Genomic DNA, 15,534 nt, shown 5'->3' with positions numbered 1-15,534 from the left:
TTTGTTCTCTTAGAATAACAACTTTGTTTTTTTTTTGTTTGTTTTGCTTAATAGGAATGTCTCAAGATGATTAATTATTATGCGTTTTACTTGCAACATACTTTTTTGACGTATATTTCGTGTTGGCGTGTGTGTATGACTTCTTGGGTACCGTGGGTGTGTTGGGGTGTTTTTTTTTCCTTTTTTTGTTGCTGCGTCTGCTCAATGTGCTCTATTAGCTAGCGCGATGGGGCGGCCACGTTTTCCCACAGGATAACTTCCCACGCACCTCACTAGGCGCACTAGGTCGGGTTGCACCTACAAACACCAAAATCAAAATCCAACGAACCTTTCTCTCTCTCCCTATCTTTCATTTCACCCTTTGATGAGGCACAACGAGGCGCCCAATCCTTTATCCCTGGCTCTTCCTTCATCTAGGATAGCTAGGTTAAGCAAATGCGCCACAAAAAGCCTGCATTCAAACGGTTGTACGAATGTTTGTGTGTGTGGGAGGTTAGAAATATTGAAACTCAACTCCTCCATTTTCCTAACAATGCCTTCTTCCCTGTGATTTAAGCTTTTGCCTCGCAATCGACCACTAGGTTTCATACAACTCTTTGTTCTTAGCATCCTGGCGACGAACGAGGAACGCCCTCACCGCATTTACCGGTGAAGTAGTAAAGCAAGGATCATAGAACACTTTGATCCTTGTGACTGGCGATCTTTGCATGTACTGGAGACAAAATTACAAACAACATTCATTTCAAATTGTGCATTATGTGCCACTATTTGCTGAATTTAAGAGAAAAATACAGAAACTACTGTAGTCTGTATATTGGTTCTTTTAGGAAAAAAAATCCTGTACATGCTTTACATTAAACCTCGCTGAGCTAGAAGAGGACTGCGAGGATTAGCCAAAGGTCTCCATTGTCTAACGGTTTTTATAAGGTTAATAACGGTTAGAGAGCACTTGGCAGAAGCTAACACCACTTTCTCTGTTCCTTGTTTAACTATCTCTGTCCCTCTATTCCCAAACCTGCACAAAATACGAACTACTAAACTCCAAATCTACGAGAGCCGTAGAGCATCCGGCTTTTCTAGAGCGCTCTAGTGAGGATCACTAAATCTAGTCAAGGTTCGTGGTAAGGTGTGTGAGAAAACGTTGCTGCCCTGATGTATTGTTATCTTTTCCCTGGTTTGCGATCATTTTATGAGAATCTTCACAATATATTTTTTTTTTCTAAACACAAAAAATTGATTCATTCAAACCTAAAAAAAACGTATGAAAAGTGTAAGTGTCCAGCACTTTCGTTTCGTTTCGTGTTTCGTTTGTTTTGTTACAAAAAAGGCGCGCTCTTGCTTTGTTTTTTTTTCTTCTCTCTTTTTCTGTTGTCCCGTTCTATCCTTCCAGCCCTGCCTACTCCACCATGCAGGTGCCGCTGCCGCTTCTCCCTTCTCCATCCACCGTTGTTCGGCTCTTAATTTGTGGCTGCTACAGACATTCGTGAAGTCGATTTGTATGCATAGTTTTATGTATTTATGCATCCTTTCGTTTAGATGTTGCTTGCCATGCTTTTCGATTTAGTTATTGTTTTTTGTTTTGCTTTATCTACTCTCATTCTCTCTCCCTCTCTGCCTGCTAAACGGCAAGAGCCGTCCTGTTAAATGTATGTCCAGAGCCAAAGAGATACCGCGTGTGTTGTGTAAGGATTGAAAGAGCACAGATAAGGACAAGGACGGGACACAAGGACAACACACGAATTGGGATAGAGTTTAAGATCGTGGAGAGAGATCATAAGAGAGTACAGTGCAATCGCCATTTGCATTTTGCCGTCATATAAGTCTTCCGACGTCTGCGTACAGACGAAAGGTCGCTTCTGTTAGGTATCTCTATTGAATCTATTGTTACTTGTTTCGTTTCCACCTGTTTGTTTCTCTTCTCCTTGTGTTACCATTTTGTTGCTTGTTTGACGTCACTTCTTTCTCATATGCATTTGTTTGTTTTAGTATACCTTGTTACCCCATTGCTTGGTTATTACGTTATCTTCTTACTTCGCTTGTTTCTTTGTGAATTTCTTCAATAGGACATTCCAACAGGGGAGAGGTAAAACATAGAACATTTATCTTTGCGTTGCGTTTTTGTTTGTGTTGATAAATTTTCTCATTCGCTTGAGTCACACCCTTTACGCATATAAAGGAGAATAATCTATCAATACCTCCTTCTCGCAATTTTTCGGGAATCAATTTAAGTCCTTTCATCCATTTTTCATCCCATCTTTGCCTGTTTGTGTTCTTCATTACGCCTTCATTCATTGAATTCTTTAATTTCTCTTTCTTGGTAAGAATTTCTCCTCTTTTATATTTTTTGTTCGCTACCTTGTTTAAAATATGTTTTCATTTGTTTAAAATGCATTCGTCTGTATAGCTACCACCGCTTTCCTCCTTTTGAGCGCCGCTCTTCAAAACATATCTCGGATCTTGTTCCCTCTTGTGTACTCACGTGTGTGGCTATGTATCGCTCCTGTCTTACGGCATTTACACACACAGCGAACCAAACAGCTGCAGCGAAAATTAGCCAACGAATCACGAGCTCTCCGCTAGTTAAAATAGCAAAAACCTCCAAAATAATGCGTACGACGCAAGTTCAACGAACTTTTCTCACGAGGCAACTTTTGAAATTTTGGTTTGTTTAGCTCGGTAAACATTAGTGATGCCTTACTATATTGTAATTATTGAGCAAGGGTGAACAAAAAGAAACGGATGTACAGATTATTGCCACATTCATTAAAATATAGCTCTGGAAATATTAGCTACGAGTTATAGTTGCGCAGTAAATATATTTTGATTTAGGAACATGTTATTTTTTTTTGCAACTAAATACTGATACAATTGTGTACTTCTAGGAGGACTGTATCGATACGATCTGGAATTGCATATGCTTCCTCGTTTTGAGCTTGTTGAACTGAGCGACATTCGTGCATGGATTGACATTTTTTTGCACATGTTAAGTTCGCAATGTGCGTAAACGCTGCTATCGGCTACTTTAAGCATGCGATGCGTGTGTACATGGTGTGTGGGTGAGCTTTTAATTGTTTAGAGGTTTCTTTGTTAGGATTTTAACATATATGTTCCATCGTATCTCGTTGAACACTGCCATTCTCTTCTACATATCTCTTAGAATTTTCTATACTTTGCTTTTTTGGCTTTGCCAACAAGCGGTTGTTGCAACATTCATTTGTTTTTGTTTTTTTTTTTCATTAACTTCTAGTTCACTTATTAAATATAGTTTTGATTCGTTGATTAACAGACACCCACATCCACACACGCGCACACTCAAAACAGCGATCCACGGACCATTAAAAAAGGGAGCGGGCGAGGAGGATGGAATATCTGAATTGGATTCTGCTTTTTTTGCCACAAAACAAAATCTCCCCTCCACACACGCACACACACACAAACATGTACGCACACATACGTTAACCACATCTTTTAGCCTATCAAATATTCCTAGCATTTTATTCCTCAATAAAGTAACCACCAATAAAACATGGTTGCCCATAAAATTGATTTTTTTTTTATACGTTACACGTTCGTTCGTTATACCTGAAACTATGATATCACTGCGAGCTTCTTCTCTGAATCGAATTCACATCCTTTTCCTTTTTTTTTGTTTCTCTTTTTTTCTATCTATCGCGGAGCTTTGCCTGTGCTGCAACTTTCTTTTATTAGATTACCCATACTATATGCTCTCTCTCTTGTTAAACCCATTAGTACTTAAATCCTTCTTCTCAGAGGCAGCCCAACCATAAGGAACGCTTACAGTTAACGCATCTTCAACGATCAAACACACCTCAATTTGACAAGATAGAGGAGGGAGGGAAAATGCAAAGGATCCGCCGCCGGGCGAGAGTCTAAATGTGCGAGAAAGAATGTAGAAAAAGTGGATAAAATCAAAACTGCACTTCCCCCCCCGGTGTGTGTGTGCTATAGAAATGTCCTTTTTGTCTCTCAAACATGTAAAGAATTAGCTTCTCCTGTGCATGTGTGGTTGGGCATATATGCGAGATGAGCATAAGTGCAGATGGTGATCAGGAACAACAATAATAAGAACAAAAGGACTCCGGCAGCTGTAATTAAGAAGGAGGTCAACGAATACTAAAAATGCTTGAGCAATTATGTCCATTACAAATGAACAATGTAGGCAAGAGGGATGGGAAGGATATATGCCTCCAATTACAAACAACGTGTACCAATAACACATTTACACAAACGGACGCACAATTACACAGGCCGGTACACTCTGCTTTCTAGCTTTCCTGGCAATCCGCATAAATCAATTTAGTGCACAATGATTCTCAGCATTCGTTCAGCGAAAATAGCTTCCAAATCACACCATTTCCTTATCTGCCATGTAGACTTCCTTTTTGCTAGTTTTAAAAAAATTTCCCACATCTACCACGCGCACGCATACACAACTACAACATGAAACTATGTTTTTGACACTCCGATACTAAGTTTCTCTGATACTCCGCTCCCGATTTGTAGTGGCTTAAAAAATTGTACGACCATTTTACAACGCTTAGTAGTTAATAATTTAGACGGAATTCTTGATGACATGCTGATTGGTGCACTGTTTTGTGTTTGTGTGTGTGTTTTAACGTTCCAGTTTTAAATTAACCCACATCACCATCATCGTTAATAGCCCAAATTCTTTGATGCTACGTAAGTGTTATCCTCTTTTCTTATTTTCTTCTTTATGCTTATTTCTTCATTCCATTCGTTTTCTATTCTTTTTTTTCAACAATTTTTTTCCGTCACACAAGACTTCAACTGTGTATAGGTACATTTTCTTAATAGTTCAGCGCTGTTTCCCCCCCTATTCAATGAATGTTTAACCGCGTTCCTTTTCTTGCTGTAACAAATGCATGTTCTTACAATAGAACAAACATATTAAAACCTGTCCAGAACAGAATTAAACAAGGGCAAAGCTTAAACGTTTACCACGGGTTTTGTGTGGCCATGGTGTGTATGTATTGTCTCACACACATTGGAGAATATACCGTATTTTACGCGTATAAGAGACGCTCCTTTAATTTTGAAACAATATTCTGGGAGAAAAATGCTTTCTAGTCATACAAAAAAATGATAACTTGCTTATTTTTTCCGACTTAGCGGTCTAAGCCGGCTTCTCGACAAATAGGAACCACTCGGGGTCAAGTGTCAAATCATTAATCCAGGACTTGCCGATGTTCACATCTCTCTTCATCACTCCATTCAAATGTTGAGCATCCTTACGAACGTACTCAACAGGAGTTCGTTTGCTTAGAATAAGGGACATGTTTCAGAGGTATATGTACTGTCAGGGACGAGTACTGAAACTAAAAATGTCTTGTATTCAGCTTCAGCTCTAACTATTTCGCACTTTGATTTCTGACACGAAAGTGAAAATGGCTAAGCTAGAAACGGAAGATACTTTAAGCGCTTAATGTGTATCCTATTTTCGCTCAAACCTCAAATATCGCAATAAAAATCGAGTAAACCTATATTTACCTCCATAATACCGGTAGTAAAGGGGTCTCTTATACACAGTAAAATACGATAATCCCTGCAGCGGTCGCGTGTGGATATGTGTGTATTAAAGTGTTCTAGACGCAAATGTGCTATTCATTCGATTCCTCAACAGCCGTGCCCCCTCCGCCCCTCACATAACTCAAAAACCCACACAAAATTGCATACCCATTGTGTCATGGTCAGCAGATACTCTATTGGTTGTCAAAAATTGTCTAACTGCTCTCTTGTATGAAGTTCATGGGCTTGATTTTGTCCGCCTGCCAACCTTTTTTATATTCCGCTCTTTTGCTTGTACGCGTGAGGGTGTGTTTCCTGATGTTATGCCATACTTATTCCTAAAATATTTTGTACACATGTACACTTATGAAATTCCAAGGCGGCCACACCGAGTGAACCCACAATTGTAACCGAGACAAAAAAAACATAAAACGACGGAAATATCTAAAAGAGAAAGAGAGACCGGAGGAGAAAAAAAAACTGAAAAGTTAAAGGACAAACGGAAGATGTATGTGTGTGTGGGTTTGTGCGTGCTGTGCCGCGGAAAGAAAAAAAAGGTGCTGCGATTCCTTAATCGATTTTTGTCATATAATTCCCTCTTATCTTCCTGATTTATTTCCGTGGTTTCACGCCGTGTTGGGAATCCCGTCTTACAATTAAGCTCTCAACGCATTTAAATATGAAAATTCTATCCATATTACCGGGACGACTAACGTACGGAGGGAGAGGGGGGGGGGGGAGGGATAGGGGACGGAAAGAGAGGAAGGAGGAAGAAATTGTCCCTTCACCACGCGCACGGTAGCGCGCATTTCACTCATTAGGTAGTTCTATTTTTTTGTTTGCATTTAGAAAAAGTTAAATTTCAAATTGTTAAGCATTATTACACTAAATAAACCCTCCCCCGTATGGTTCGCTAGGAACGTATTTCGCCTAATGCATTGCCACCGCCACCTTCCACTATCGCTTTGTCTGTGGAACGTGTGAAAATCACGGTTCCCTACCTTCCGGTTCCGTGTGAACGGCTAAGCCGGAAATCACCAAAAGGAGAGAGAGAGAGAAAGAGAGAGATAAAGAACAGACGGAGGCAAATCGAACAAAAATACACACACACACACATCATTCGCTTTGCGACAGGATTAAGGATAAACGCTTATCCCCTTTCTTGTACCAACGTGTCTTGCCTGCAGCCGTGTCGGAGCAGCTTTCCAGCGGGGTGATCTAAAGAAAAATCATGTTGCTTGCAACATACATCACATTGTGGCCCTCCTCTTTCTCCTTTTTGCTACCCCTGCATGCTTCTTCTTGCATGCGTGCGGTCTACTAGTTTAAGTGTGTACGGTGGCGATGGTGGCGGCGTGTGTACACGATTAGACAACAAGTAACAAATTCTCAACGCGCCTGTTATTTCTGCTTCTTCCTCTGTCTCTCTCTCTCTCTCGATCAAGCAACACGCAGGTTGCGTGTCCTTTCGACCGAGTGGAACACGTGCACGTGAGGTCTCACGGTGCTAAAAAGAGAAAATAAACTACCCACCCAAAAGCAGGCTGAAGGGCGGCCATTGTGGTTTTTTGTTCCAACCGAAACACTGCCTGCATCTGGTTCGTCGGTCCGGTTTCGGGACATCCCTGGGAGAGGGGGAGGATGGTGTCTTATTTCGACTCGTCCTGATCCATCGGTTCCTCCGAGTCCTCGCAGGACACGTCCGACGTGCTGAGACGGTGAGAGAAGGAGCAACGATCCAAGTTAGCGAGAGGGGTTTGCGAGCTATCAGCGCGTTTACACTTACCGCTTGAGCGTTTGCATCGACAAACCGGCCATCGCGGTAACGGTGTCTGATTCCTCCCGTTCGCTGCTGTGAGCTTGCAATGCCGACAAACCGACGGTGTGGGCAAGCCGCTTAACACACGGCCAGTGTGACACCTGAATGGCGATCGTTTTCTGCAATGTCTCGATCGCCGCCTGACACGGTGGCCTGGCCAGTTCGGATGGGGCGATGGTGGAAGTGCTGCTCTCACCAAGCAACGCCCGTACACACTCCTCCGCCGAGTCACAAATGGCAGGCAAATCATAACCACCTTCAAGCGCGAGTACAACCTGCAAAAAAAAAACGAAACGAAAGTTACCACGTGGTGATGAGCTCCTGTACCACTTCGACCACCGTTTGTACGTACCTTGCCGTTGGCAAGCTGCATAAGCTCACGTGTCAGATGTCCAAAGCAAGCAGGCGACACGACGTACCCACCAAGCGGAGCCGGATGTCCAACGGCGGCATCAAACCCGGCCGAAACGAGCACAATATCAGGCGCGAAATCCCGCGCAATCGGCATCACGACCGTACGGAACGCGGCCAGATACTCAGCGTCCCCAAGCGGGGGGCTCACACCACCCGACCACGCCACATTCACGTTGTACCCAAGCCCACCACCAACGCCACACTCGGCCGGACCACCGGTTCCCGGGAAGAAGTTACCATCGTCATGCCGGTGCACGGAAAGGTACAACACGGACGCATCGTCGTAGAACGCCTGCTGGGTGCCATTGCCATGGTGCACGTCCCAATCGACGATCAGCACGCGCCGGATCTCGTGTGGCACCCGGTGTCGCAGCAACCGAGCCGCCAGGGCAACGGAATTGAAGAAACAAAAGCCCATAGCAGCGTCCGCCTCGGCGTGGTGGCCTGGCGGGCGCACGACGGCGAACCCATTGCGGTTCTCACCCCGGGCCACCTTGTAGCTGAGGTCAATGACGCACCCAGCGGCCATACGAGCGGCCGCCGCCGTGTGGTGCTCGTTCCACGTGGTATCGAGATCCACACCAACGCCACCGCACGCAAGCCGCACGAAGCTGACACGGCTCGTGTCCACCTTCTGCCGGTTGAGCTGGCTCGTACCGAACAGCAACGCGTGTCCTTCAGTGTGTACCGCCTGCAGTTCCTCCTGGGTGGCTTTGCGCGATCGCAACTTATCGCACCGGATGGCCAGCCCGGTGCCGACCAAACGCGCCCATACGCTTTGCAAGCGGCCACTATGCTCCGGATGGTTCGCGTTATCACCGCAAGCGCACACGTGCTTCAGCATCAGGCTGTCAAACGCAAGTCCGGTAGTGGGGCGAAGGGGTGCAGCCGTTTTCGGGTGGCTGGAACCGATGATGGCGGATGCGGACGAGGAGGTAGTGAGCTGAAGTGCAACCCCCGGTGGGCTACCACACGCACCCGACGTGGGCGCGTTATTCGGGGCAAGCCCTTCATGCGTGTAGCTAAGCAGTGAGCGGCTGCGATTTTGCACGGTCAGGTTGACCGGAGGTGGAACCTCATCATCCGCTCCACCGGTCCCGGGTTGGCCGGTGTCCGAGAACATGCTTTGTGGGGCTGTCGGATCTCCCCGGCCACTACCACCACCACCACCGCCTATCGAGCAGAGATGCACGAGTGGGCTGGAAGAGGTGCGCGAGAGAGGCCGCAGCAAACCGGCCGCCGTGACCGCAACACTGCTACTTCCTGCATGATGCTGGTAAGGATCTTCCAGCATGGATAGCTGCATCGAACGACGCATATAGAGTTCCCTTTCACGATGGAATTGGTTGTGCTGTTGTTGCTGCTGTTGCATAAGGTCGGATAGATGTTGTTGCTGCTGCTGTTGTTGTTGCTGCTGCTGTTGCTGTTGCTGCTGTTGTTGCTGGACAGCGTGATCGTCGTGCGAGAGCAGGTGCGATTGTGAGGTGCTCTTGATAACGCTGCTCGCCAGCACCGTCTTGGGTGGTTGCTTTTTGTCAGTTAAATCGATTACTTCATTAGACTCAACTTCTTCACGCAATTGCGGTTCACGATTGACACAGTTAGCGGCACGTGTTAGTGCTGTCTGACGGACCTTCTGCTTCATGCGCATGTGCTCGTACGCCTGCCGTTCAGCCTACAAAAAAAAAGAAAGCAAGGCGTGAATCACGTATACAAAACCGTTAGAACTCTTGAAGAGCTTACCTCGCTGTTCTCGAAGTGCGTTTGCGTAATGTTCATCATGGCGGCGGCAGCAGCCGCACTGCTCGCTCCCGCCAACATCGGATGTCCAAGCGGAAGTGGTGCTGACTGTGTCCGCCCAAGTGGCCGATGTCCCTGCTTGTGCAGGCGTGCCTGAGCAACATGTGCATCTGTAATCGATGCCTGATGATGGTACATAGCAGCCGCTGAACCAACAGCACCGCCACCAGCTCCAGCACCACCTGCTAGATGGCTCCGATCGAGCCCCACGACACCACTGCTGGCAGCAGCGGCGGCAGCGGCTGCTGCGGCTGCTGCAGCAGCCGCCACGGCGACGTTCTGCTGCTGCTGCAACTGCTGCTCAGCAATCTCCAACATCGGGTTGACGAATGCACCCGCCTGCCCACCGATGCCACCCGCACCGAGATGCGTCGGTCTGGCTGCGCTGAGAGCCTGTTCCAGGGGGGAGTACACAGTAAGGATCTTTTAGTTATCTGTCCTTTTTCATACGAAGGACACCGCTACGTACCAGGTGAGCGACAGTGGCGGCGGACGAACCAAGGTGTGGCCGTCCGAGCGATATATTCGGCATCGAGGGTGAGCTGAACAGTGACAGGTCGTTGATACTCGAACGGGACGCCACCGAGCCATACTGGGGGTCTTCGTTCTCCTCCTGGATTGGAGCGTTAGTAGGAGACGCCCGGCTTCCCACGGTTGGCGGTGAATTTGGGCCAGAATCGGTCGTTGCCACGCTGGCTGTCGCCGAACAGTCTGTGGAGGGTAATGAGGAAAACATTTTGCGTCAGGTAGGTGATGGAGTAGTTGGACAAAACCCGAGTAGACAGCAGTAGTAGGGTTTAATGACGGTGCGCGGAAACACACCCACGACACCCTCCGTTTCGGGAAGATGAGCAATGTTACACATGTTTGTTAGTCAAACGATATAACACGGCACAAACGCACAAAACAGACAACTCAAAACACGTTGTTCCCGCTCATCCCCCGGAGGTGAGACGAGACATCCTTCCGTTGAAGGTGGTAGGTGAAACGCACACATAACAAAAAAAACACGATAAGCGAGCGGCTAATAGCGTGGGAACGGCATTGTTTGACAGTTCGCGCTGTCAAACGGGGGCCCATTAAAGGGGGGCCAAATTTTTGACGGGGAGGAACACTGTTCCTCTTCCGCACGGCAACACGAGTCGGGAGGGGGTTGGGTGGTAGTAAAAGCGTTGCATACGTACTTGTTTGCGCGAGCTGGCTGTGCTGCTGTTTCTGGAGTCGGCGCAAACGTTCCTGCCGACGGGCGGCCAACGGTCCGTTCAAAGAGCGCTTCTCGATCACGCGCTGCTTGAGGCGAATTTTCAGCAGGTTCGGCTCGGATGCTGCGGCGGTTTGGAGGTTAGTTAGTGAGTAAAGTAGTGCTCAAAAGTCAGCCCAAAACAAAGCGCACCGCTGCGAGGTATGCCTCCGTTGGGAAATGAGGGAGGCGGGGGAAGAAGGAGGGGGGGGGAAGTAGATATGGAGATCCTGGTGAAGTAATATGTGTGTATGTGTGTATAATAATTCATTTCATTCCTTCCTGGAATAGCACGCACCTTAAAAAAGGAACAGCTCAAAATAGGGAGAGTTTTAAAAGAGAAATTAAGATTGTAAAGAAATTCGTACTCGATAGTGCATTCGATTCTAATGCAAAACACACCCGTTCGAGTCTCAGTAGATCCGAAAAGGGGTTTAATTCCTTAATAATTCGTTATCACATTTCAAGGATGCTCTGACGAAGCGCCCCAGCCTTCAAAAGAAGTTGATAAAGGCACGATCCTTGAAGCCAAACATAAACGATTCATTTGCGCTAGAACAGGAGCTTCTCTTCTGAGCGAACAATAGTAGTCATAAAACATATAGCGAGCAGGAAGTTTTAGCAGGAAAAGGATTGTCAGGACCAATTAGTGGTAGTTATAACAAGAAGTTCGTGCGAATGTTGAGTTGATATCGTTTTTTTTTTGCGCTCACGATACTTCATGTACACAAAAATAGAAAACAAACAAAAAATGCATACTCTCACACACACACATGCATGCAATTGATGTTGGAGAAAGAGAGGGGTAGGATTGCTGTTCATGCTTGGTAGCATTTCGCGCTGAATGTAGCCACACATCAGCTGTTACAGAAGTAGGGAAGTAACGGAAGCGAAACACCTGCGCCCCAGAGTGTGGTCGGCACACAAAACGTCCTACCTGTTTTGCGGAGTGGAAAATCGGGATCGTATTTCGCAATCGCGCTCGGAGGTGGAGGAATTTTGTACGGATGCGAGCTGACGGCTGCAGCGACCGCACCACCTGGCAGCGACTCGCCGGAGGATGACTTCACGACGCCCCTGTCAATGTCCGAGACAAATGTTAGTGGTAAAGGAAAAAAACGGCGACACGCGAATGTTGCGGCTTCAAGGGTTCTAGACTATATGAAGATGATCTCAACGGCTGGTCAAACTGGCTTTATATAGGTAATACGCGATGCTCGTACAAGCTACGCAACCTCGTTTCGTTTTAGTTACTGTGGGAAACATGTAATGGGACACACTTTGTGCAGATATTGAATGATTGATCCTTGACCTAGCAATTAGAAACAGTTTTAGAGCCAGAATCACCAAGAAACTTGGGTTAGTAACAATTTCACTTCTCTACGGTCAACTCTTAATGGCAGAAATTGATAACCCTACACTATATCTGTTTTACTATACACTGAGGGGATAAATATGAGAGTTTATCGTTTGTTCACGAACTTATAGGAAGAGGCTCGATAACTAAAGCGTGCGATACAAACACACGAACAGTTTCGGGTTAAAATCTCAAATGAGCCTCCTCCGTATGCAGGACTAATTATCCGACTAGGTGAAAATGTCAAGTCACAGATAGCCTTAATAAGGCAGGTCCTGGTTATACGTTTGTTGAGCCATTTAAGAAGAAAGAATTGCGAATTTAATCGAAAATGCTAATGGTAATATAGATCTCTAATATCACGTTAATATCATTGTGATCCTTCAAATGAAAATCATATTTTAGACAAGGAAAGTGTATAAAAAGAGTAGAGTTTTCACTATTTCCCCCAGTCCAGCTGGTTTGCATTTTTATGATTCGCTTTAACGACTTTCTATGCCTCAAAATGTTTCACAAAGTAGGATAATCCATCAGTCCTGCATACTGGGGAGGTTCAGTCGAGAATTGAGTCCTTCACATCCCCAAAAGTTAAAGATCATAAAAAATCGTGCCTCACAAAAAAGGAACACACAAGAGACGGTAAAAAAGAGCACAGAATAGACGGGATCAGTTCAGTTTTCCAACCAGCTTCTTATAGTCATAAAATAGCCGCTATTCTAACGCAAGGACGCTTTGGCATTTACCAATTTCTGTAGGGCAATGGAGAAGTTAAGCCATTCGATGCGGCGGCCTGTTTTTTCTGTATTAGGAAAGTCTGAAAAAAGGACATTCTCGATTAATACCACCGTGTGCGGAAGAAGCGCATCGCTTACGCGTACCTGCAATTTTTGCTTCACTTCCGAGCTCGCGTTCGCACAGCAATCGTGCTTCTCCTTACGTTTGATGGCCTCCCTTTCACGCCGTTCCCGTTGTTGGGCGGCTTCCTCTGCTATCCTCTGGTCGCGTAATTCCTGCAAACAACAAAAAAACGCACAATTTGAGCGAATGGTTCCCTCTATCAAGTACGCACCGGGCCACGTGCGTAGAAGCGAACCTGAAATTTGTGCTCCAATTGCTGCCGGTGTTGCATCTCGAGTTCCTTATTCTTCTCCTGAAACGCATGCCACAGCTTTTGCTTCTCAAGCTCCTGCTCCTTTTGCAGCTGTCGGGTGTACGGAAGAGAGAAAATCAAAAATTGGTATCAAAAATCGCCACCTCGCCAGGACACTACTCACCTCCAGTATTTGCTGACTGATGTCGGCCGGGGCCGCTATCTGCGATGAGGATGCGCTACTGTTGAGCGCGATGCCGGTATTTGGTACGACTAGTACTCGGTCTCTTCCCATGGTCGAATCACGTGCCATTTCTACGGGGAGGGTGGCAAAGTAATTGAAAAAATTAAATCTACCACCCCAGCAAAGCAGCCCCAATGCGCCACTTTAACACCTTGAGTGCCAAGCGTCTTTTTTTGGAAATTCCACAGAACGCCACGATTCAAGCGTTACATGCTCATATGTGTTAGCAACGATTGCAACGGATCTAATTCTTAACGTCCTTGGTTTGTGATGAATTTTTAGCTTTCTTTCCATTCATACGTATTCCTTTTTGGTCCTAAATTGATACTTGTAAATAATGCGGGTTCCAAAACTTGAGAAAATGCGTTTTTATCGTCACCCAAAAGTGGATGACATGGCCACCTAGAACATTTGCCATCACCCACTTTTGGGTGACGCGGCTTCAAGGACGTTAAAGCAGTTCACCCTCCCCGGGCGCTGAAGTTTTGGACCCAGCGAACCAACGACACGAAACTACTTTTCGTGCAGCACCTCGTCCTCTCGGAAGGGTCCTTAAAAGACCTCCCAATTACCTTCCACCCACCCACCCCCCTCCCCCTTCTGCTCCACTGATTAAAAGGGTAGCCGCATTGCCCGGCAGACATGGGGGTGTGTGTGTGTGAGTGGGTGTGTTTCGGAAAAATCCACCTCACACGGAGGGGTTGAAGAAATACGGCTGCAAACGTCGCACCCTTGCATGTGTTCGATGTTTTTCTTTTTTTTTGTTTTTACCCACACCAGCAAGGAAAAACAATGGAACCGAACCGGGAGGAGCCACTATTCCCTTGCCCTTTTTGCCTAAGGGATATAGGGCGGAGTGGGTGGCTGGGCGGATGCCGACGATAAGTTATGGATCGTGGAAAGCTCGCCCACTCACGCATACACTCGCAACACTCCATCGACCGTACGACGGGGGGTTGGGGAGGGGGTGGGTGGGTGGCAGGTTAGCTTCGTGCGCAGTAAAGTAAGACGAAGCTTCACCGCCACCGTCACCACCTGGAGGGTTGGCTATTTTTAGACCAATCGATAGATTCTGCCCTTTAAACGCGGTGCGGTATGCCCGCCACCCGCGCACCCTGCCCATCTCCCCCCCCCCCCCCCGCGAACGTCAGGTGTCGCTCACGCTTCCCACGATGAAAGTGTGTGGGTTGCTTCTTGGGTGGTTTTGGAATTGTTTGGTGCTTCCCGCCGCCATTATTTGACGGTGATGTGTGATTGTGTGCTGGACGTTCCCGAACCTTGTCTGCACAACGGAAGACATCCTTTCCATCCTTTCGGCGGGTTTGTGTTGATGCACAGCAAAAAAAAACCACCAATCAACGAGCCAAAACAAAAGCCACATTGAGGTGTCACTGGTGGGGCGGTTTTTGGCAGTCAAAAAATGACACCCCATCGAGAAGAAGAAAAGAAAACTCGACTTTGATACAGGGTGGCACAGATTGATGAGTGCACGGGTATTTCCCTCTAATGACACTCGACGATCGGTGGAGCATTTGAGGGTAGCGAAAAAGAGAGAAAGAGAGATAGCGAGCGAGAAAGTGGAGAGGGAGACTTCCTTCACGAAACGCAATAAAATAAACGCCAAATAGGAGCCATAATTTTGCCACCACCATCGGCTATATACTGATCCGGAAGGCGGGAAACCGTGGCGCAGGGTGAGAGGAAGGTAGGAGGTGGTTCGCTGAACGAACAACGAACATAAAATGTATGTGGCCCCAAGGTCAAATCCCATATCCATGCAAATGGCTGTTTTACCGAATCTATATTTAACCCTGCGCGAAAACTAGCGAGGGAAAAAGGAAGAAGTAGTAGAACAAGAACGGAAGCAACACAGCGCGCGCGAGAGAGAGAGAGAGTAAGCTGATGATTGACGAAAGGTTGAGCGAGAGAGAAAAAGAAAACGTTGGTTGAAATACAACCGACATACATGCAAACGCACATACACACATACACGCGTGTGCGTGCGTGGGGGGGAGGGTGGGTG

General features: G+C 46.5%; 1 protein-coding gene across 1 annotated transcript; it reads right to left on the bottom strand.

Moving 5' to 3' along the window:
• Window positions 1-7,116: 7,116 nt before the first annotated feature.
• LOC128729294 (histone deacetylase 4) lies at window positions 7,117-13,580 on the bottom strand. The gene is made up of 12 exons (XM_053822962.1): window positions 13,452-13,580; window positions 13,271-13,378; window positions 13,056-13,187; window positions 12,921-12,991; window positions 11,758-11,897; window positions 10,696-10,905; window positions 10,062-10,291; window positions 9,524-10,003; window positions 9,193-9,455; window positions 7,719-9,108; window positions 7,334-7,641; window positions 7,117-7,257 (listed from the first exon to the last, which is right to left on the bottom strand). The coding sequence occupies exons 1-12, from the start codon at window positions 13,578-13,580 to the stop codon at window positions 7,197-7,199; spliced, it is 3,522 nt and encodes a 1,173-aa protein (XP_053678937.1). The 3' UTR covers window positions 7,117-7,196.
• Between the last annotated feature and the right edge of the window lie 1,954 nt (window positions 13,581-15,534).

The sequence above is a fragment of the Anopheles nili genome, chromosome X (assembly GCF_943737925.1).
Source record: "Anopheles nili chromosome X, idAnoNiliSN_F5_01, whole genome shotgun sequence".
In the NCBI taxonomy this organism is placed as follows: Eukaryota; Metazoa; Arthropoda; class Insecta; order Diptera; family Culicidae; genus Anopheles; species Anopheles nili.
Note: the sequence above shows the minus strand (reverse complement) of the source record. Positions and strands in the feature narration are given on the sequence as shown.